This window comes from Molothrus ater, chromosome 25, assembly GCF_012460135.2.
Source record: "Molothrus ater isolate BHLD 08-10-18 breed brown headed cowbird chromosome 25, BPBGC_Mater_1.1, whole genome shotgun sequence".
Classification (NCBI taxonomy): Eukaryota; Metazoa; Chordata; class Aves; order Passeriformes; family Icteridae; genus Molothrus; species Molothrus ater.
The window spans coordinates 935754-959852 of NC_050502.2; the positions used below are offsets into that span (position 1 = coordinate 935754).

At 47.0% G+C, this 24099-nt stretch overlaps 1 protein-coding gene across 6 annotated transcripts in view; it reads left to right on the plus strand.

Moving 5' to 3' along the window:
* PPP1R12B (protein phosphatase 1 regulatory subunit 12B) overlaps positions 1–24099 on the plus strand; it is a 134598-nt gene that overhangs the window by 67562 nt on the left and 42937 nt on the right. For all 6 annotated transcript variants that reach the window (XR_008508832.1, XR_008508833.1, XM_054517267.1 and 3 more), the window contains 5 exons: positions 12175–12265; positions 13245–13388; positions 14112–14295; positions 14836–14948; positions 16232–16276. Coding sequence is in view for 4 of the 6 variants with exons in the window: in XM_054517267.1 (XP_054373242.1) it covers positions 12175–12265; positions 13245–13388; positions 14112–14295; positions 14836–14948; positions 16232–16276 (577 nt within the window). In the remaining 2 variants the exon portion in view is untranslated. The remainder of the gene's footprint in view (positions 1–12174; positions 12266–13244; positions 13389–14111; positions 14296–14835; positions 14949–16231; positions 16277–24099) is intronic.

Genomic DNA, 24099 nt, shown 5'->3' on the forward strand with positions numbered 1-24099 from the left:
GTGCTGTTGGAAAATACTCAAACTTGTAATGCTGCTTGGGATTTTTTTTTTTCCCAGAGCTTGCACAGGGAACACTTGGAAGGTACTAAAACACTCATGAGGAGCCACGTTCATCAGCTTTGTGAGCAGGGACAGTTTGCTCTAGCCAGTGCAGGGTATCTTTGGTGTGAAAACATTTGGGTTAGCCCTGGAAGTGCCTCTGTGTGCTCCTGTTGTGTAGCTGGAGGTCACTTGCCTTGGGGTCATTTGCAATTGAATCGAGATGAGCTGCCAAAAGACACTGCCAGTGCCCAGTGAGGTTGTGCAAGAGGACAGAGTGAGTATTGTGCTCTCAGTTCTCACTAAAGACCTTTCACAATGGTCTCTCCATTTTAGCAAGCCCAGAATCAAGTTGCAGAAGCAGGTTTTTCCCTGCAGAAGTGGGCTGCTCAAGGTCCCCCCAGACTTCTGGCATTGTCTGCAAATAAAGAACTGGACTGGGATAGTTACTTGTAGAGGTCCAAAAAAGCATCCATTAATATTACTGCATTGGCATTTACTGCCAAATCTGTTTCTATAAATAATACAGAAGATCTCTTTGTCTCCTGCATTTTTATTAGAGAACCATCTCCTGTGAATTATGGTAATGTGAAGAGAAAACACCAGAAAATTCCTCCCACCTTTAATTGATGCTTTGAAACTACTGAGAGGAAAAAAGCCCAGAAATAATCCATTGTGCTCATGGGGGAGGAAACCTTACTGATGAATGTATGTCCTCACAGTGGGATAAAGTGACCGGGAGCTACCTGCACATTGGAACTAGGACACATGGACCCAGGGAGACAGGAGAAGTCACCTAAACAGGAAAAGCTTATTAGGGAAGGAGACAAATTCCAGTAAAAAAAAAAGGCAAATGGCAAACAGTTGTCAGGGCAGTGCTGTATGGATTTCAGTTCCCAATGGCAGCTGTTGCAGGAGTGCTTGGGCTGCTTCGGTGTTTCCAAAGCACCAGCTTGCTCTTAGCAACAAAAACATAAACAGCCTGATCATCTAATTTTAGATCACAGGGATATCTCCAAACTTGTGGCCTTAAAATTATCTGTGTGAAGCCAAAAGGTTAAAGCAGAAGAGGCTTCTTAGGGCTGGGAATGAACGACTGGCATAGTGCTCTGGAGTGCTGGTTTGCATCCTGTGGTGGCCAATAAGCCTTACCCTTCCCCACCACAGTTTGACCCATGGTGATTCACCTGCTCCTTGTTTTCCTGCTGAATTGGTCAGGCTCCAGTAAAGGCTGGAAAATAGTGTAAATTACAGGGGGAGGAAGGAACAACAGCAGAGGGGCAGTGGAGCAGAGATCTGCTTGGGGTGTGCGATGCCACATGGTGCCAGCTGTGCCCGGTCAGGGCTGGGGCCTGGCTGCTGCCACATGTGTTCTGTGTGTCCTGCTGCACATCCCAGCCTTCTGTGAGTCCTGCTGCACATCCCAGCCTTCTGTGAGTCCTGCTGCACATCCCAGCCTCCTGACACTGCCACGTGTGTTCTGTGTGTCCCTGCTGCACATCCCAGCCTCCTGACACTGCCACGTGTGTTCTGTGTGTCCTGCTGCACATCCCAGCCTCCTGACACTGCCATGTGTGTTCTGTGTGTCCTGCTGCACATCCCAGCCTTCTGTGTGTCCTGCTGCACATCCCAGCCTCCTGACACTGCCATGTGTGTTCTGTGTGTCCTGCTGCACATCCCAGCCTCCTGACACTGCCATGTGTGTTCTGTGAGTCCTGCTGCACATCCCAGCCTCCTGGTGCTCCTCTGCAGCACTGCAGTGTGCTAATGCTGTGAGCTGGAAATGTGCCATCTCCCACAGCCACTGCTTGTGCCAGGCAGTTTCTTTTGGGTTTTTTCTGGGAATTTTGGAGCTGATGATGATTAGTGTGGTCTGGCCATTTGGATGATCTCCTGCCAAAAGCAAATTGTCTCCCATTGTCAGTGTGTTTGTCCACTGAACTCAAACAGCCCTGGCTCTGCTGAGGGTGGATTTCAGCTGTGTGGATGTTGTGCCTACAGTACCTCACACAGACCCAGCTCTTCCTAGGGCAGAACTAATCACTTCTCATTTCTGCTGTGTACCTGTAGGTGGTGTGGAATGGGGGTTCCTGTTGGTTGGAGCCCAGTGCTGGATTATCCACCTTCATCCAGGGTGACAGCGGCCTCTAGTGCCACCAGAAGCTTCTTACCCAAGTTCTCTGCATCCTGTCTGTGCAGGTTCAGTTCAGGGCTCTGGTCCTGCACTGCAGCCCCCAGCAGAGTATTCCTGGTGTCACAGGCCTGGGCTGCTCAGAGCTCTGTCCCCTGGGCTTAGAAAGGGGCTGCAGGAGATCCTGCCATGCTGGAATTCCACTCAAGTGACTGGAATGTCACTTGAGCCATGAGATATCTGTGCTGGAAAGAAAGTCTGGGAGATCTGGCTGAAGCTTTTCATACTCTTCTTATGGAACTTTTACTTCCCAGAACAGCTGGAAATGAGACCATGCAGCCCACAGCTGGCACGTGGGGTGAGACACACTTTGCTTGAGAACTTCGGAAAGGCAAGGCTGTGCTCTCAGTTATGTGGCCAGTTTGAAAGGACTCTTGAATTTGAAATCTCTCCTGGTTTGCCAAGAATTAGGATTTTTTTTACACCCCCCCCCCCCCCCGCCATTGTGTTTATACAACTGAATTCTGCTGTTGTGTGTGTTCTTCCTGTTCCTCAGGAAGGTTCCAGCAGGGTGGTTCCAGCACTTGCCATCAGACATGCTCTTAGAGACAGGAAACTCATCTCTCTCCTTACTTCTTAATTTATTCTGACCAGTTTCTCACATAACTGCCCAATCCCTGGAAGTGTCCAAGGCCGGGCTGGACAGGGCTTGGAACAACCTGGTCGAGTGGAAGCTGCCCCTACCCATGGCAGGGGGTGGAACTAGATAAGCTTTAAGGTCCCTTCCAAGCCAAACCACTCCATGATTCCATGACAAATCCAGAGTAGGAGTGAGGTGGACTTGTTTTCTGGGCAGCTTTAGGGCTGGTGCTCTGCTCAGCCCATGCCTTCTTGCCCTCTAAAGTCTCCCCTAGAAATACTTTTCAGCTGAAGGAAATTCACTGACATTCCAGGTGTGTTTGACAAACACTTCTGTTTCCTGCTTCATTCCCAAGAGGAATTTTTCATTCTAAGGATCCAGCTGCTAATTATAGTGGCATATATTATTAATATATTAATAACTGAGTGCTCCTTCACCAGTACTGCTAAATGAACAATTTTTGGCAAGTCCTTTTACCTCGTGGTTCTTGTCCTCTGGGCATTCTGAGTGTTTCTCCTCTAGGAAGAGCATGGATGTGTCACCTGATATGTCCCTTAACCCTTATGATCTGACAAATGGAATAAAGGACCCTGATCTCTGTGAAAATTAAACTCTGAGATTTGCATTCAAGGAGTATTTAAATTTCACTTGAGAGGAGCTGGCAGAAAGGGCTGTGAGCAGTAGTTCACTGCTGCCATATTTTTAATAGCATTTGACTCTATAATCCTTATCACTGACTGATGTAAAGCTGAGTGGTCTTAATCTCCTGGGAAAGGTCCCTGGGGAAGCAGAGCAGTGGGATGCTCATGCAAGGAGCTGCTACAAGGCAAGGGAAGGATTCTTGTCCACACTACACAGTGGACAACAAGAAGTTAAGAGGTTTCTCTCTGCTGTGAAGAGCTGAACGATCATCTGGCACCTGCTGTGACAGCATTTCCCTGCCACTGCCTCTGCCTCTGCACTTAATCACCTTCAGATAAAGTTGTCCCTTTTTTCAAAGGCTGCTGGTGCAGATGACGTGGGAGGGCAGGAATTCTGCTGGCCTGGGATTGTCCATGTTGGGGAGAGGCGAGGTTGCTCCTGCTGGATCAGAATTCAGGCTGCATTTTTATTTTGAGTAAGGTCGAGGTGTGGGCTGGGGTCAGTGCTGTTTCCTGTAGGGGTGGTGAGCAGGTGTGTGCTGCATGCTCAGCCAGCAGGGCTTTATCCACCCAGGCCTCAGGGGAAGGGGGGTGGATGTTTTGGCATTTGCTTTCAGCGGGGGAGCCCAGGCTGTAGGTTGGCCTGCTAACAAAAGCAGGAATCCATGCAGGATCCTTCAGGAATGGTCAAGGAAAGGAAGCAGGGACCACTTGAGCTAAGCATTGTAAAAGAACTGCAGCTTGGCAGCGTGGAGCAAGCAGCAGGTAAAACTGCCTTTTCCCCAGCCCTGTCCATGCCCAGTGTGTCTGCAGTTCCTCTTGGCTTACTAATGGGAACCCCTGCCCTGCTGCACCTGCTTCACCCTGGGTCTAACAGCAATAATGGCACCTTCTGGCTCCAGTGCCATTCCAGTGCCACTGCCTGGATGTTGTGGGGCTGGGCTTTACTAACTTTGACAAATTCAGCTACTTCTCTGTGCCCAAAATGGCTATTAAAGCCAAGGATGTACCTGAAATATGTGTAGAGATCCTGTGTGTCACTACAGCTGAGAGCTAATTCAGCACTAAATCAACTAGTCTGATTTAAATTCTGTGCTCCACGGTATTGACCTGGGGATGTGACAGTTGGAGGGGCCAAAGAAGCCAAGTAACCTCCCTGGCATTTCTATTTGAAAAGTTTCTGTGCAGGCTTAATTTTCTGTACCCGAGAACAGTAGACACTGAAAATTGAACCAAAGCCACTGGCTAAGAAATTGCAGTGTGAGCTCAGTAGGAAATGGAAATCTTTGATACATTATTAATATTCAGTGATATTTTGCTTAATTCAGCTGGGACTGATCTATGATCCTGTTCCTTGGAGCTGCTCAAGCATCTCCTGCTCCCACAAGGTGGCAGTGGAAGGCTGCTGGGATGCACTGGCAGGCAAACACTGCTCCTCGGGCTTATTTGGTTCAGCAGCTGAATTTGATCACCATCAAGTTTTGATTTTACTTTATTTTTTAGTTGCAGAAGACAATTTACCAAACACTCAGAGTTTTGCCCAGTAAAGTTTTTTTGTTTTCTCAGGGATTTTCTGCCCTGGAAAATTTCCTGTTTCAGACTGTGAACTAGCTTTTGGGAAGGCTCTAAGAGGTCTGCTTAAAGTTGTTGAAAATGTCAAATTGTGTTGGTTCAGTTGCAAACGAGAGGGATGCTGGCAGAGGCAGGACATTGTTTTCTCTGTCAGTGTCAGGAAGTTCCAACCTGTTTCAATTCCTGCAGCAGATTTTTAATGCAAGGATGCATCTCCTGAGAACTGCAGACAGTGCACCTTGTTCCCTATCACAGTGATAACCCACTCAGTGCTGTGTATTGACAGCACTGGAGTCGTGTGCTGAACACAAACAATTCCAAAATATTTCATCCTGGTAAGCTTTGTGCTTGTGATGGTCACAGCTGACACATTCAGTGACAGGGTCATGCTGCCAGTTCAGGTGGTGTTGGCTGTCTGTGTCCTGGGGTTGCAGCACTTTTTGCTTTTCTCTTACAGAAAGAATTCCTGGATTGTTTTTGGTTTTTAGAAAAATAAGTGTTCTCCTCTTCTGGCAGAAGTTTAAAGGTCTGAGTTCACAGCAACAGTTACTGCAGCCAGTTTAGGGAATGTGATCACTGTGATGTTTGTTGCCTTTTCACTTTTCACCATAATGCTGAGTGACATTAATTAATGTGAAGGGATTACATAGATCATTAAAACTTCTCATGTATGTGCTGACTCCCCCAGCCCCAAACTTGGTGAGCTCTCAGGAGTCCCAATGCTGTATTTTATTCCTCTGGCAGAGGGATTGCAGGGCTGTGTTCCCAGCTGGATCTGCAACCTGAGCACTCCTCACCTCGTATTGGAGCCATCCAGGCTGCCAGGGCAGCACAAGGAGCTGCTCTGGGGGCACAGCACAGAAGGAGCAGCTCTGCTGTCTGAGGGGCACACACAGAACTGAACATGGAACTGTGGAATGCTTTGGTTTGGGTTGGGAGGTTGGTCAGGATCTTACAGCTCATCTCATCATAAGGATGCCTTCCACTAGACCAGGTGGCTTCAAGCCCCATCCTGGCCTGGCCTGGAACACTTCCAGGGATGGGGCATGGGAAAGGACCAGAATTGTTCAGAACTTCCTGATGGGAAATGTTCTTGTAGCCTCAGCTGTCGTACATTTAACCTCACCCCCTTGTAAATGTCCCATGGAAAGAAGAGTTCTGCAGGAATAAAGGGAGCTGGTTGTTCTGATTAACAAGTGGCAAAGATCACAATCTCTTAGTCTCTTGGATCAGCACCTGAACATGTTGAGCAAAGCAGTGCTGTGGGAAATAAAGAAGTTAATCTGCTGCTAGAGAACCTGCTAATCAGCCTGCAACCAAAGTTTCAGACACTGAAACTTGCAGGAGCTGAGAAAGAATTCATTGTCCAGATTGAAACACAACAGCTCCCAGCAGCAAGAGCCTGAAAATGCTCAGCCAAGCCTTTTCGAGCCAGCTGTGAAAGGCTTTAGGACTATGATCTTGTTATCCTTCTGTCTTCAGCTTATTAAATAACTCAGCATTGTCAGGCTGTCTCCCCCCTCATTCCCAGCACCAGCACTCACAGTCTGATGTGTTGTCCTTCTCTCCTGCCTGGAAGGGTCTCTCAGAGCACATCCAGCTTCTGGCACTTTCTCTAATGACTATTTCCAGTTGCAGAAGGCTGATGGGCAGAACGTGTCAGCACAGGGATAAATTCAGCGAAGAACCAAAACCTGTTGCTTGGATAAGAGAGCAGGAAAGTTTCTTTTTCTGACTGTTTCCATGTGGCTGCCAATGATTGACTTGCTGCTGGGGGCATAGTTCATTTTCTAACTTAAGGAATTGTATTTTGGGAACTGCTGTCAGCATTGTTGCCTGCAGAACTTGCACTTGCTTCTCCCTCCTCCAGCTTACAGATAGTTATTTGCTAATGGCAACTCTCCAGTCAGGAGGAATGCATTGCTGGGATGCTGTACTTTTCCAGTTGTTTCCAGGAGGACAGTATCTGTACTTGAGACTTTTTCTGACTTTTAATTTTTATCTTCCTTTTTTCACAGTGCATGTGAGTTTTTAATATACATGCATGTATATATAAACATATATTTGTGTGTGTGTATGCCTGAGAAATAGATCTATGTGTGACAAAGGCATTTTAAATCACTCCAGTGTTTGGAATAGGGATACTGTACTCTTCTTAAGAAGAGAAATTTCAAACATGTTAAGTCTGAGTAGCCACATAGCTTTCCATATGGTGAACACACCTCCTTGTGCACAGGGAGCCCAACCTGTGCCTGGCTCTCCTGACCTGTGTTACCTGGATTTGGAAGAGCCAAAAGTCTGTCCTGGCTTCCAAGAAAACTGCCACTGTTGGTTCCAGTCTAGTAGTTTAGAGTCATTTCTAAGCTAGAAAGAGGTGAGAGGATTTGGAGAGGGCCTAGGAAGAGCTTTCCTCCGGAAGAGCCCATCAAGCTCAGCTCCAGTTCACAACCAGCAGAGTGTCGTTTCCAGAGACTGGGGCAAACTGTGGTGATGAACCAGTTACTGTGTGCAGTTCATGTTCTTACTGTGCTGGCTGCAGGACCTGGATTTATTGGAGAAGGACCTGACAGGGATGGAGGGAACCTGTCATGGCCCAGTGCAGCCTGTGTTGGGGATGTATCTCAATTTTCAGTTCTGACATTCAGCAGAACGAAATTCCTTGAAGAAATTCTGAGAAGAGAGCAGCTGTAGAACTTGGTGGATGTTTAGCTTCCAAATTAGCTTCCCAGGTGTTCTTAGAATGCCAGAAAGGTTTGAGTTGGAAGGGAACTTACAGCTTATCTGATTCCATCCCCTGCCATGGGCAGGGACACCTTCCACTAGACCTGGTGACTCCAAGCCCTGTCCAACCTGGCCTTGAACACTTCCAGGGATTAGGGGCAGCCACAGCTGCTCTGCCACATGTAGGTGATGTAAAACTCCAAGTTTTGCACATTCTTGCTGTTCCCTCTGGGACTTGGTGATGTTCTGCCAAAGGACTCAATGGTGGTGAATGGTGTTTGACAGAAACACTTAAAGCTCTGAGTGCCTGAAGGAGTTCAGGATGGCAGGATGGAGACCAGTGTCATAAAAGGATTATCAGAAGACTCTATGTTTCTTGGAGAAATTAATCTTCTGTTCTTGTTACCCATGCACCAACCAACAGGGCATTGTACCTCTCTTTTCTGCATCGTTCACCCTTGACTTGGGAGGGGTTTCTCCTCTCAGTATTTTCTTTCCTTCTGGCCAGCATTCTCTAACATACAGAGTGCTCATATATTCCTGGTTTGCCAGCCTGTATACCCAGCCTTCCTATCTCCTGGGTTGAATCTCCCCTTCTATTAGTATTGTATTGCAGCTCCTTTTGCCTTGATGTGGTGATGAGTAGTTGGGATCCATTTGAGTTTTACACTGTCCTTGATGAAAGAATTGACAGATGAAAGTAGGTGTTTTCTTGAAAATAGGCAGAATTAAGTTGAAGCCAGGTTCATCAGTCAGTTACCAGGTTTTTTCCCTAGGTAATACACAAACCAGAAGCCTGTAGCTCTCTCAGGGCAGCAGGACTCACTTTTCTCTGTCTATGGGAGTTGTAAACCTCTGCAGTTGTTTTGCTGACTCTCACATACACATCTTGAACAATTTCTATTCTTCTCCTTGAACTTACAGCCAAAACTCTGGTAAAAATCTGTTTTGCTTTATACATGCCTTGAGCTTGGTGTGATGGCTGCTCTTATTGCAAGTATTTCTCAGAGAAAGCTTATTGCAAGGAAACACAACACATAGGGCCTTTCCTTTGAAGATCTGCTTGGACCCTGAGATATTTGCTTGAATTAAGAGGGTGACACAGGCTCTGCACTTGAGGCAACAGCATGTTCCTTTAAAACATAATGAAAAACTCTGTGGCTTGTTCAGAGGCTGCCTCACACCCCATTTGGTGCTTGTGCCCTGCAGCTTGCTGTGCTCTGCAGTGTTTCTGCTCTGGAGAGCAGCGTGCTGCTCTGCCTGTGCCATCCAGCCCAGCCCAGCCCTGAGCTGCATCTGACTCGCTGCCTCCTTCTGTGCATTTGTTCTCTCTCACTCTTCCTGCCCATTTAGCACACTCAGGTCTCTCAAAATTCAGTTTGTAAGCAAAGTGACACATCGAAAAATCTGTCTTTTCTCTGCCTTCCACCAGAATTAAAAACCAAAGCACACAGGGTCCCAAGCAGGATAGCACTGCCAGGCTGCTGTGTGCAGTTACAGGCACTGACAGCAGAGCCCCTCCTTTGGCACCTAGAGCAGGCTGTGGCTGCTCCCTTGCAGAAACCAGCTCTGTCACTGTGCAGTGGCTCTGCTGACTTGCCTCAGAAAATTCAGTTATCTCATGCTGTAAATGGCTTTGGGTGAGCTCCAGGAAGTGATGAATTGTGTAAATGGAAAGAACCCAAAAGTTGGCGAATGACTGCGGCTGTGGCCCAGGCTGAGCTGTGCTGACCTGCAGGATGTGCTCAGCTGAAGGTCCCTCTTACAGGCTGGACTCCCAGAATGCCTAATGATGCTGTGGGATGTCTGTATTTTTATATAGATTTATATAGTGGAAGGGAAAAAGCCTGGGAGGATGATGGGGTAAAAGACCCAAAATGTTTTTTCTTTTGCCATACCCAAAGCAAAGCTGTGGCTGAACTGCACCAAGGAAATGCAGCAGCCTCCTGCAAGTGCCTGGGCTGCCCCTTCTGCAGAGCCCCTCCCCATGCCTGGGGCTGACCTGGTCCCCATAGATTTGCCAAACCGTTCCTGAAACTCATTTGCAAACCTGTTTTGTCCTCTCTGTACCTGTAGCTCCTACATACCTGTGTCCTCATTGCAGAGTAAATTCCACTGATTTAAATTCCACTGATTCAAAGCCATTGCAGCAAAGTGCCTGCTGTACTGAGCTACAAATTTACTTAGTTTATACATTTCAGGAATTTATATTATTTTACTACTGCTCTGAACTTCATTTGCAGTATATTTTGCAAATGCCTTCTTCCTGTAGGTGGCTTATTGCTTCTGACTGCTGGGCAAACAGCAGTGATTCTGCTTGTGTCAAAAGCTGCAGAAAATGCTTATTGTTTCCTTAATGTGCCATTACCTGGACAGTGCACACACTGCAGCAGAGAGAGCAGGAGAGCTCCTGCTCTGCAAAATTAGGAGTTGCACAGCTTTCACTCATCAAACAGCAGCTTTTTTGTTCATGAAACAGCAGATCCTTGAGAGACAGTCATCCCTCTGGAGTGTAGGCGCTTCCCATGTTGGCATATCCATCACAGCTCCTGTGTCTGTCTGGATAATCAATGGCAAGAAATGAGCTCCTCTGCAGTGCATGCACATGGCTTGTGCTGGAGGCTCCTTGTGAAGGTGATAAATCACACCCTGGGAGTGCAGCTCTGCAAGCCCTCTCATCTCCATTGCAGGCAGCTCCCAGGGCACAGTTCAAAGAAGCACAGAATCTCCTGAGTGGGAAAGGATCTCAGGGATCATTGAGTCCAACCCCTGGCTGTACACAGACACCCCAATAACCCCACTCTGTCCCTGAGAGCATCATCCAAACACTCCTGGAGCTTTGGTAGCCTCGGGGCCGTGCCCATTCCCTGGGGAGCCTGGGCAGGGCCAGCACCCTGTGGGGAAGAACCTTTATCACAATACCCAGCCTGACCTTCCCTGACACAGCTTCATGTCATTCCTTCGGGTCCTGTGCCTGGTCACAGAGAGCAGAAATCAGTGCCTGCCCCTCTGGAGTCTCCAGTGCAGCATCCCTGGCACAGACTCAATCCTTTGCACTTTCCTTGGCCCCTGGAGATCAGGGATCTTCAGTGCATTATCTATCAGGTCAATCCTTCCACCAGTTTCAGGTGAGAAGGCTCTCACATGAGCCCCACAACACCTGAGGAGCTGGGAGGTGACTGTCTGTACCTCCCACAAACCAAGAAACCCTGGAAAGGGGATTCCTCTCTGGAAGGCTGCTTTTGCTGCACAGCTGAACCAGCACTGAACACAGTCCTGAGGGTGGATAAAAGCCACCATGGAGGATTATTGTAGAATGATCCAAATTTCCAGATTCTCTGTGGTTTTGTCACAGTGCAGCAGTTAGTGAACTTTCTAATAAATGTCTTAACATACTGGATCAGATGCAAATCCTTGTCAGCCCATTACTTTTCCCATGAAGGTGGTGGACTAAAACCAGGAAAAGAGTCCAAGGACAAAGGAAGTGTATTCACCTTCATCCCTCACTTAGCTCACTGCCCTTTGAACACATGCAGACCTCTGGTACAGTGTTAACCTGGCAGTGATGGACCTGCAAAGAACATTCCAGCACCCTTATCCCTGTGCAGTGAGACAGTGTGAATAATCATTCCATATTAACCAGGCTGAGGAGTAAAGTTTAATTAACTGTTCATAAGACTGAAGCCTCTCCTCCAGCATGGAAATCATTTACTGCTGTGCACTTCTTGACTCAAAGCACTGCTCAATTCCTCACCAGTTCCTCCCAGTGAATGCCAGGGTAGAGGCTGCAGTTTATGTTTTCTCATGTGAATAATTCTTTTGAATTCTCCCAGCTTTGATGAAATCTAGTTGTGCACAAGTCTGTGTTTAAATGTGGGTTTTTCAGTGTTAAGGATCTTGGTTTACACAGGGTGTGAAGGTCATTTCTTTATTTCCATGGCTCTTTCCAAGGTGTGTCTGTGTGCTGCCTGCAGTTCAGTGGCTCCCAGTGTGATGGGTTTCATATTGATGAAGGCAGCAGATTGCAGGAATATGATCGTGACTGTAATGACAGGAAGGAGGGTCTGAGGAATGCACCAGCACAGGATTTCTGTTCTGAGATTTTTGTCTGAGTGAGAGGGCGTTTATGAGGAGTGGGGTTCTTTTCCTAATGATGCAATGATTTGGAATGGAGCAAATAATCTAGGGAATAGGTGCACCTTTTAAACAGAACTAAAGGGTTTATTGAGAGGCTCTGGGGAGAAGGTGCTGTGAACATGTGTGTATTGTGTGCTCATGGGGAAGTTGTCCCAAAGAAACAGCAATAGCAGATGGAGCTAAAATTAATTTTTGTCCATGAGAAAGAGAATAATAGCTCAGGAGTCTACAGAGACAGGAAGGCAGATCATCTGCTTTTACTTTAACCTCTTCTGCACCTTGTTTTTTTCCAGGTCATATCTGACTCCGGTGCGGGATGAGGAAGCAGAGTCCCTGAGGAAGGCACGATCCAGACAGGCCCGGCAGACTCGCAGGTCTACCCAGGTACAGAACGTTCACATTCATGTGTAGGATGAAGAGAGCTGGTTGATTGGTTGCCCAGAAAAGCTGTGAGTGCCTCATCCCTGGAAGAGTCCAAGGCCAGGTTGGACAGGGCTTGGAGCAGCCTGGGATGGTGGGGGGAGTCCCTGCCTGTGGCAGTGGGTGGAATGAGATGAGCTTTAAGGTCCCTTCTAATCCAAACCATTCCATGATTCTGTAAAGAGGCAGGATTTTCTTTTCTGCTATTTCTTAGGACAAGGGACTTGTCTGCACTCACACTGTTTTAGAGAGGTTCTGGCAAAATTTCCTTCAAGCAGTTATTACAAAACCCTCCCACAGACATACATGAGTTAGATTTCCAAGCTTTGCTTTCTGCAGTGTACCTGCCTCTTAGTTTGTCGTGTGATCACATATATTTGGGTTGCCTTGAGTCAGTGATTGTGTCAGTAGGCTGAGAAATACAGTAAAGGCAACAGAATTCTTCCCTTTCTCTTACCAAAGGGATGAAACGTGAGCCTGACCAGATGTGAGTCTGTGGCATTTTAAACTGACCTGGAAGACTGAAAATGTAATTTCAGGCTGGAGAAGTCTCCAAGGAGACTGTAGAGCCCCTTCCAGAGCCTAAAGGGGCTCCAAGGGAGATGGAGAGGGACTTTGAGCAAGGACCTGAAGGGACAGGACAAGGGGGAATGGCTTCCCACTGCCAGAGGGCAGGGTTAGATGGGATATTGGGAAGGAATTCTTGGCTTTGAGGGTGGGCAGGCCCTGGCACAGGGTGCCCAGAGAAGCTGTGGCTGTCCCTGGATCCCTGGAAGTGTCCAAGGCCAGACTGAATGGGGCTTGGAGCAAGCTGGGATGGTGGAAGGTGTTCCTGCCCTTGCTTGGGGGTGAGATGAGATGAGCTTTAAGGTCCCTTCCAATCCAAACCAGTGTGGGGTTCTGTGGTTCTGTGCATGAATGGAAGGCTGCTGTTTCCCTGCAGGGAGTGACCCTGACGGACCTGCAGGAGGCCGAGCGCACGTTCAGCCGGTCGCGCGCGGAGCGCCAGGCGCAGGAGCCGCAGGGTGACAGAGCCGAGGACAGCGGTGACAGAGCTGCACGCTGGGCACGGAGCACGGACGACGAGGTGATCCTTGTGCCTCAGCACCCCTTGCCTGAGAGCTGCCAAAACCCTTTAGGAGAGCTGACATCAGGAGATGTTCCTTGGCAGTTATCTTTTTATTCTGAGGGGGACACGCTAGCTGGAAAGAGGCGCTGCTGGCTGAGGAGCAGCCGTTCAGTGTGAGGGAGGTGCACGTGGAGGGGCTGGAGCTTAGCTCTGCCTTTGCTGTCCTCTGGGAATTTCACCTTTCTGTCTCTTGCCAGAAAATAAAACTATGTAAATCCCAGAAAGTGTAATGAGAAGGCTAATGATAGAAATGTGGCCTGGATCCATCCTGCTGTGCAGTCTAGGCAGAGCCTTTGTGTTCATGTTTTTCCACAGATGTTCAATGTGTAATGGAAAGCTGGAGAGACCAGTTTTCTGCCCCTGCCACCACCTCTGTTTTTTTCACTCTAAATCATATCTTTCTATTAGATAATTTGTGTCTCCTGCCATGAGCTGTAGGAACAAAGGGATTGATCCCAGATCTCCCAGCTGTGGAGGGTACTTTCACACTGTAGCTGTGCAATGACTTCAACATCCATCCTTATCTAATAGAATGAACCTGATCTGGCAAGTGCAGGTGGTCACTTCCAGCAGCAGTGAAGAAAACATTGCACTCTGAAAAATTACTGCATTCCTTGAAATCCAAAATCTGGCACTTCCTTTTCATTGTACTATTTTTCTGTCATGGCTCTTTGTTTCTAGACCGTCTATCGGCGACTGAGGGGCCCAGCACAGCCTGACAAACCCACGACACCTGTGTCTCCTTCCACAGCAGCACCTCTGCTCTATACAAGCTCATACCTGACTCGAACAAATAAATATCTAGGGCTGGACTCTGTGAATCCAGCAGATTTCAGAGCGGCAGGCACAGAGATGGAGAAAAATGGTACGTACCAGGAGAGTGAAGGACAGACAAAGCTCAGGGGTTTTCTTGTGGTTTAGAACTTCCAGTGTGTACAGATGGAGAGAACACGTTTACTTGTTACTCTGAGGGAAGCTGCCATGTCACAAAACAAATGTTATTTGTTTAAATGAAGTTAAACAGATTCCTATTGCTTGTAACAGAGGGATAAAAGGATATTTTTCATTTTGGATAAATAAATGAGACAGTGATCATGGAGCATTTAGCTATTAGAGCTGGGGAAAGAGGTTCCCCTAGTACAGGTTGTCCTCAGAACAGGAGTAAGTCAGGATGACTTGGGGAGAGCTGGCAGCTGGGGTAACTTTCCTGGCTCTGATGAGGGAAGGAGTGTGAGTATCCAGCTGTAGTAGGACACTGGGATTCCATTTCATTTGGTTTAATAACTCCTTTGTAATATAACACAAGGCAAGATGACCTTGATCAGCTTGAAAAGAACCCCAGACCCTTAGCAAAAGCACAGATGTAAATCACTGAAACCAAAGCAGTCTTTCTTTGCTTGGCCAGAGTGTGAAGATCAGGATTCAGATGACAGATCCCTGAACAAACAGTCGATCCGAGAGCGGCGGCGGCCAAAAGAGAGACGGAGAGGCACCGGTATCATCTTCTCCACACAAGATGTGAGTTTGAGTTCCTTAGAAAGAGAAACTCCAGGGTGAATTTTCTTCCTATTCCAAGCTTCATGATTTTCTTCCCAGTCCATTGATTTCCCCTTAGTTCTTCCCTCTCCAGCTCTCTTTCAGAGGTCTCACATCCTGTTTGGCCTCTGTCAGACCGAGCAGCAGCTCTGGGCAGCCTGCTCCTGAGCCATATCATGGGAACCCTGCAGGACTGGGAAAGGGCCACATGGGAGAGGAGAGATTCAAAGTCTGATTCCTTTGGAAGGAGGTCACAAGCCACCTGAAATATTTTCAAATTTCTTCAAGCCCAAATTTGTCTGCTTTTTAGGCCCCCTGAAAGAAAGACAGTAGGAAGAAAACTCGTGTCTGGGTCCCCTCCCAGCACCAGGGACCACTCACAGCATAAGTGCAGAAGAGCTGTCTGTGTCATGGTCATTTCTCTTAGTCCTGGTTTCAGAGGATTTCTTCAGTCTGAGGGAAGAAATCCAACCCTCCAAACTTTGGTTAGAGCCTCAGCTAGGAAAATAGATCACCTTTTCCAGGAGAGAATAAGAATTATGAAATTATGGTTGATGAGTTGAGTCCAGAGTCAGCTGGGATGCCATGGTAGCTCACATTTGCTCTGTGAAATCCTGGAGCAGTTACAAAGGGCAGTGGCTTAGAGAGGCTATGCAAGTGCAAGATACTTGGGATGATGAGTCTTTCCATCTGGAGTCTAACTGAACTGGAGATACTTTTGGAAGTCAATATTATGACAGGAAGTCAATATTGTGACAGTATTTCAGATGTGCAGTTTGTCCAAGTTTTTTCCCCTCAGTGTATAAGGGACTTCCTCCCAGTTCCTCAGAGGCATTGGAATGGCAGGAGCCATCTAAAGAGAGTGATTCTGTCCTCAATACCAAGGTCTTCTAAATGGCCATTAGGACACCAAACCAGATCTGATAATTAGCCAAAAGCATTTGGACAGGCATTTATTTTGACAGAAGTTTTCCTAACATTAGCATCAAATAATTTTTTCACTGAAAGGGTGTTAGGGGCTGGCACAAGCTGCCCAGAGCAGTGGTGGAGTCACCATTCCTGGTAGGGTTCAAAACACACATAGACATGGCAGTTTGTGCTGTGGTGGAACTGACATGGTGTGTTCAAAGGTTGGCCTTGTTGGTCCTGGAGGTCTTGTCCTACCTTAATGATTCTGTGATTCTATAAACAATACATTATCTTCTTGGAATAAAGTTTTGTTGTTTCCAGAGCTGCCTAATTTTATTGTTTGCCTTTCCTCCTAGGATGAAGATGAAGTTGATGGAAACGAGGAAGTGAAAGAAACTCGGGTAAGTGAGACCATGTATCTGAATCACTGATGTGTCACTCTTGGGTGTTGGTGGCAGAGTGTTCTGTGCCTTTTACTCTTGCCTATAAGAGAGTTCAAGCTCTGCTCAGGAGGATGAACAGGCAGGTAGTTCCAAGCAGCAATTTCCTTACGGATTTCTCTTGTGAAAGATGAGGTGTATCTGCAGAGTGGCCTGAGTTCAGTGTCAGCTCCTGGAGAGCTGCACAGGAGTTGTGGAGCCTGGAGGGAATGCAGCAGTGGGGCTGCAGTGCTGGGGCAGTGGGATCCCAAGTGTCTTGGGGAAGATGTGACCTTGGATCTTGGATTCTGCTATTTGGACAGGATGTTTTGTATTTCTGGAATCTGCTCTCCTGTCTCATGGATTTGTTTTCTTGCAGTAAATGGTCTTTGCAAGCAGCACGTCAGAGGTTGTTCAGTGTTCCCCTGTTCTTGAAATAGTCTCATCCTTTGAGGCCCTTTCTTTCATTTTATAATAATTACCGACTCTTTCCAAATTGCCTTGGTTTCCTTTGGTTTTGTTTGTCTTTGTCTGAAACACATTTGAGCCTGACAACATGACTGACTCTGACAATGTCAAAGCTAAATACATTTCCAAGCTATTAAAGTGCAATGTGGAAGACCTGGGAGAAGCAGCAAATGTAAGGTTGCATAGGGGTCAGCCTGCTTGTGGGATGTTCCATTTTAGCTGGGAAACGTTGAACCTGGGGGAGCCTTTCCCTATACTTTGCAATGCAGTAGAGTGCTTGAAGCATCATTTAGTTGGAATTAACTGGTTCTTTGCTGAAAATTGGCAATAACACTCTTCAGACTGTGTTTTTGTTTTCATTCTGCAATATTCAGTCAGAATGCGGCAAAGTCACAGCGAGCCTTGCTGGGGCCAGAGCCTCACGTGGTGCTGGGATGGCGTTTAGCATGTGCTTATCTTTCCATGCCAGCCCTTGCTTTCCCAGTGCTTACTTTGCACTTTACTCCACTTGAAATGTGAGATATTCCTGCTCACAGAAGCATCACCTGCTTCAAGGAGGCCAGCTCTTCCCACAGGAGTTTCTGCTCATCACAGTGCAGAGCTTCCTGAAATCTTCACTGAACCCTGCAGCAGTGATTCGGCCATTTATCGTCATTAAAATTGTTTTGACATTTCTGCTGCCTCACACTAAGACTGAAGGAGGGGAGTTTTGTAATGTGCAAAAGTAATAATCGTAATAGGGACACCTTGTTTCCAGCAGGCATGTTTGGAACTTGCTGGGAATGTCTTGTTCTTCTGGGAAGTTGTCCCAGATTACCTAAATTAAGACAAAAGAGTAGCTGAGGCTGCAGGTTTGGAGGCTTCCTGGAGTCTAGTTCTAAAATTGCTGAAGATTTTATTGAGCACAGTCCTCACTGGTCATGTAAATGGACAAGCTGCACTTTGGGAGAACCCAGCTGCCCAAAAATTCAAGGTCACCCAGTCTCTTACAATCAATAATACTGGTTTTCTCCAGATTAACAGCAAGGATTCCTTTTGTCTAACACTTCATGTGATTTTCTTGTGGGATCCATCTAGAAGCAGAGCAACTTCCTTTCAGTTCCATCATCCCCTTTGTGCAGGTGCTTCAGGGTACCAGTACCATGGTTTCTTATGCACCCAACATAGCTTAGACCTGGGTTAGACTCTCCTTCCACTCTTCTAGAGCTGGTTTTCCCATTTTCCCAGTCCTCTTGTTTTTATCCAGTTCTTGTTTTTTATCCAGTTCAAGTTTATTTTCTTGAATGCATGCCTTCAGCATCATGTCACTTGGTCAGTCTTCCCTGGTTTATTTGAGATCCAAATCAGAGATTTCTGTCCTAACTGGCTATCACTTTGGCAGGAATCATGGAACAGCTCTCTGTTTTCAGTTCTAGTGCCAGTAAGAAAGTACAGTTAATAGTCATTAATTCATTAGCAACTATAGTTCTAGAATGGCAGGTGCCAAATGTCACTAGGTTGTGAACTTGAACAGTCTGGAGTGTCCCATTTTAGTAGCAGAACCCCAAAGAATCTGATTTTGTGGGAACGGTTACAATTTTCCTCCAGTGTTTATATCTTGGCTGATATCAGGATGATTTTCATGGAAGCCAAAAAAAGAACTTGCTTGAAATCCTTCCTCCAAGCTCTGCAGTGCAGGAGACTAGCACAGAAAAGGTAAAGGCAGTTTTGGGAAGAAAAAAAAGGAGCAAATACATGTTGTTCTAATTCTCAGAAGTGGATGAATTATTTTGGCTGAGCTCATGAGCACCAGAGTGGGAAACCAGCCCAGACACTTTGGCTGAGCTTTATGCAACTAAGAGGTCTCATAGTGGGATGTGTCAGTGTCCTCCATGTGTTCTGCTCCCACCCCAGCTCCCTCCTTGGGACACAGACTGCCTGGATGCACTGTGGAAAGTTGGAAGAGCAGACAAAGTTTTATTGTGGAATAAATGTTCAAGGGTACAAGGACTTCAGCTGGAAAAAGCCTCTGGGGATGCAGCTTTAGGAGAAGTTTTTCCGTGATTCCAGTGGGAAGGAGCTGCAAAGGAAGGAGTTTTTGTGTGGTCTGGGGAGACCTGAGCTCAAAACAGAGGTGGGGGAGAAGCTTGGCCACAGTCTCTGTTTCTCAGAAAATAAAAATTGGGAGAGTCAAAGGCTCATGTTGTACCCAGACTGAGCTGGTGGGAGGCTGGAGCTGGGAAACCTTCCCTGTTCCCTCAAGCCACTAACTGCAGAATACCAGTGGGAATTCCAGTCTTGGTGAGGCCAAATGCAGCAGAGCCAGTGTGGGTAGGGATCAATGGGCTCGTCTGGGATGCAGCAGGAGGATGATGATGAAGACTAAAGAGAATATTCCAGTGTTCCATTTCAGAGCAGGTTTTCTTTATCCCTGACTCTGCTGGCTTTGACTTGGCCCTGACTTAAAGTAATGGAATCCATTACAGACTGGTTTGGATTGGAAGGGACCTCAAAGCCCATCCAGTCCCACCCCCTGCCATGGGTAGGGACACCCCCACTATCCCAGGTTGCTCCAAGCCCAGTTCAACCTGGCCTTGGACACTTCCAGGGATGGGGCAGCCACAGCTTCTCTGGGAAACTTCTGCCATTGCTATTGCACAGCAGGAAAAATGAGAAACAAATTTGGAAGAAAAGTATATTTTAAATGACAGAGCATGGAGAACAAGTAGAAAATGTTTACAATCATTTAAAGGATTGTTTCTCCTTGCAGTTCTCTGCTGGAGCATTACAGATGTGCCTCACCAACAGGAGAGTTTGTCAAAGGAAAACTTTAAATTCAGAGGAAGACACTGAGTGTTATGTTCATAAAATAACAATTTCTGAGCAGTAAAAGTATCAAACAAAATGTCTGTTGTCATGAACTGCCTTCAGGACAGTCTGTATAGCCCAGTATAAACCCCAGACACACTAATGGAATTAAGTTTTATGGAGGAATAGCACTGAAACGTTTGATTGTGAATTACAATTGCAGTAAGTGGATTAAATAGGCTCCATTCCTGTCTCCCTGCGCTTTGATTTATGGAATGAACCAGGCTCACTCTGGTTTGTAAATAAGTGTTCTGCCTACTTGTACTGTTACCATGAAATCACCAGATGCAACTGGATACCAATATAAATTAAATCTCTGGCTTAGAAGGGATGAATTTCTAAGCTTAATTCCACAAGTTCTAAGGGAGGACCAATGAACTGGAAAATTCGTTATACAAACTCAATGTCTTAATGTTATTGCTGATTCAGAGCTATGACCTGGGAGTCCTGATTTTGGTGTGCCCTATTTTTCACCTATATTTTTGCTTTTAGTTCCACTTTATCCTTCCACAGAGGCTTCAGTTCAGCTTTTGTCACCAGGCTGTTTGCCTTTCTGTGAAAGATGGATGTGATGAATAACTAGAAGATCAGGAATAGCTTTTGTTAAGTGCTTTGTGAATGTCCTGTTGTAGCCAGACCAGGTGTACTGGGAGCCCTGGGAGTCCCCAGTGATTGCTGCCCCTTTCCCAGTGTCATGCAGCCATCCCTGTGCCTGTGGACTGTGTTTGGAAGCCAAGGAAGGCTCAGAGTCCTCCACTTTCAGGGCTCACATTGCCTAATATGGTAAGGTATGTCTGCAAGAGCTGAGCTGTTTTGCTGGGATACAAGGGAAAGTTGACCAGTAAAAGGAGCAAAATAGGTGAACTTCTGGCCAGCTGATAAGAAACTAAAACCCTTTCAATCCAGACAGTGCTGTATGGTGGTGCTCATCCTCTGCCTCATTGCTGCTGGCCTGGGGTCCCTTCTGGGGATTAAGGATATGAGTATTTTCCCCTGGTTTTACCCTTGAATGTTTATTTCTAGAGGAGATGTGGTGTGATGTGGGAAGGAAACCATCTGGCTCCTGTCCAAGGGCACGTAGATGGCACTATGCGTCACTTGCATCATGTAGTTAAATTGGAGAGCATTTAATTCTGTGTAACATAAGGCTGGGAGAGATTGGCTCTGTTTAGTCCTGTTTATAAACAAATTGCTCTAATGGGCTGTGTATGCTGCAAGGAAAGATCTTTAATATGTATAGCAATATGAAATAGCAGCAAAGTGCTGCAGGAAGGAGCATGAGCTTTGCCATGGAGTTGAATGTGGTGAAGAATGTCCTCATCGTGTTCAGAGTGCCCTGGGTTCTCTGGGAGGTGAAGGGGGCAGACAGCAGAGAAATTAAAATTCATTCTGCAAATATTCCTACAAAAATGCTTCACATCTGCACAGAGGATTTTCCTTGTGAGTCTCCAGCCTGGCGTGCTTGTGTTGGTTTTTCTTAACCTCAGTATGTGGAGAAGGGCATCAGCCTGGGTGTCTGCTCTCTGTGTTGGTACAGCACTTCTCTCCTCAGCCTGGCTCTGAACACCAGTTTACAGCTCTGGGAAAACATTGTTTGTGCCTAAAGCCAAGTGACCCAAGTGGGTTATGCGACTACAGGGTTACAGCTAAATGCCTTCAGGTGAATTCCTCTAACTCACCAAGTTGCTGAATTAGGAAGGTGTAATGTGAAGCAGTGATGAGGATGGGGATGGGTAACACAAAACCAGCTCAAAGCCAATCTGTGAGTCCTGGGAAGATGAAGCAAAACAGCCAGTCCTCCAGGAGTGATTCCCAAGGTCACAAACTCATAACTATTTAAGGTAACTTTATGCTGTAACATCTTGTTAGAAGATTGCTGTCAGACTTGTGGTGCAGTCTGAGGTGACTGATCCTTCTCAGTTGATGGTAAGTCATTCCCCTGCAGCCATGGGGCTGGGGTTGGCCCTGCAGCAGCCACCCACAGCTCCCTTGGCTGCTGCTGGCATTGCTGGGAGGCCTGTGCAGTCAGTTCAGATGATCCCAGCTCACCCCACGCTCCTTTTCCTTTGCACCCATAGCAGCTGTTGCATGGGGTCCTGGGATTCTCCTGCTTTCTTCCCAGAAGGAGCTGGGAGCAGTGTGATGGATAGGGTGACAACAGGATCCATGACACGTGGGATCTCTGCTGTCTGCCCCCTTCACCTCCCAGAGCACAGCCACTGCAGGAAATGGGAGTGCTCACTCCAGGGTGAATGTTAGCCCAGACCCACTGGCCTGAGGAGCAGCATTGCTCCTGCCCCATATCCCAGAGACAGAATAAATCTCACTATTGTTTTATGACTGTTTGTAATTTTTGACTTTTTAAAGGTTAACAGTGTGTGGTTGTGCTTATTCATGTAACAGAGCATCCCACCACTTTTTGTGGGAAACTGTCAAAATCTGTCTCCTCGTGACATGTTCAGAACTATGAAAGGAGTCTCTGACTGCTGAACTGCTTGGAGCAGGTTCTGGGCCCCTCTGGGAGCTGATGATCCTACCTCAGTGTCAGTCATCCAGGGGGCTGGGGGAGGATGTCTTTCCTGACATGATTGAAGTCATCCTCCAAAAAATCTGATCTGCTGAATTAAAATTCCTGCCTGCAGCAGTAGATACCTGGGTAGGGCTGTGTCGTGGTGACAGAGGTGTCTGCCCTGGAGAAGGGAATTGGGGGCAGTGGGAGGGGGCTGCAGCACTGTAGGAATGTGCCCCCTGTTGACAGAGTGACCAAATTATCCATTGTCTCTTAAAAAGGGAAAAAAGCCCAGAAGTTTCTCTCCTCAATTACGTAAAAAGACACCTCATAGGACCTCGGGGGCTTCACCTCAAACTTACGCATAGCCAGTTGGACAGGAGCTAAAAAGTCCTGCCTAAACAATTTACTCGAAAAAGAAGAGAACAGAGAAACTAATCACTTTTGTGAGGTGTTTTACCAGGAGCAAGAACCTCTTGTCCTGGCTCAGTTTTTCTCAGTAAAGAACTTTGTTATTTTGCCTTTTATTAAAACTTTTCTGTTTCCAACACTTCCAGCACAGAAGCCATCCTGCTGATTTTATGCCATCTGAGGTGGCTGAGCTATCTCTGGTGTGATATAGATCTCCAAGAGCTCAGAAGACCTGGCTCGAAGGAGACCCCTGTATCACAGCACGTGGAATTGGGATGTGCCATGCTCAGGCTCTGCTGTCTGGCACTTCTCCCCAGTATGAGAATCTGCACCCAGTTCTGGGGTCCCAGCACAGGAAGGATGTGGAACTGCTGGAATGAGTCCAGAGGAGCCCATGGAGCTGCTCCAGGGCTGGAGCCCCTCTGCTCTGGAGCCAGGCTGGGAGAGCTGGAGGTGCTCACCTGGAGAGGCTCCAGGGAGAGCCTCAGAGCCCTTTGCAGTGCCTAAAGGGGCTCCAGGAGAGCTGGAGAGGGACTTTGGATGAGGCATAGCATGACAGGGCAAGGGAGAATGGCTTCCCACTGCCAGAGAGCAGGGATAGATGGGATATTGGGAAGGAATTGTTCCCTGTGAGGGTGGGCAGGCCCTGGCCCAGGGTGGCCAGAGCAGCTGTGGCTGCCCCTGGATCCCTGAGTGTCCATGGCCAAGTTGGATGGGGCTTGGAACAGCTTTCACCTGGTCAGTGAAAGGTGTCACTGTCATGGCAGGGGGTGGGATGAGATGAGCTTTAAGGTCCCTTCTAGCCCAAACCATTCTGTGATTCCAGCATTCTATGGATGCTTCTCTCTGGCAAAGCCAGAAGCTGATTGTCCTCATCAATTGCCATCCTGTGCAGGCTGGTGCCATCACACATTTATGTAGTAAATTATTTATCTCCCAGACATGTCCAGAAGGAACAAAAAGCAGAAGCTGTTATTACCTCATGGCTAGCAGAGAACTTAGGATTAATCTAAATTTGTTTGGAAAATTGGAGTCAAATTCTCTGGCAATAATATATCATTTGGAAACAACCACTGTAGGACAAATGGTATGTTGCTGTGATATAAGTGGTGATGTGGTTTGTCCCTTGTGTCTCTAAAAGGTCACTTTTTGTTCAGAATTTATATCCTCCCACATGCCTCTCTTCAGAAAAAAAAACCCATGTTTGGAAAATCATTGTTAGTTTTCTGCTCTTGGAGATGGACTTCCCCTGTGAAAAGTAACATTATGTGGCATAAGCTGCTTCATTGTTTGGTGTGTCAAGTTGTTGAATCCTTAAGCTACAAAACTCCTTCTGGCAGGAATTTCCCACCTGCTCTGGTTAATTTACACCTCATTGCTCATTATAGGGAACCTATAAGAAAGATGTAGAATGACTTTTTACAAGAGCATGTAACGACAGGACACGGTGAAACAACTTCCCACTGTCAGAGGAGAGGTTTAGATCAGATATTTGGAAGAAATTCTCCTTTGTGAGGGTGGGGAGCCCCTGGCACAGGGTACCCAGAGCAGCTGTGGCTGCCCCTGGATC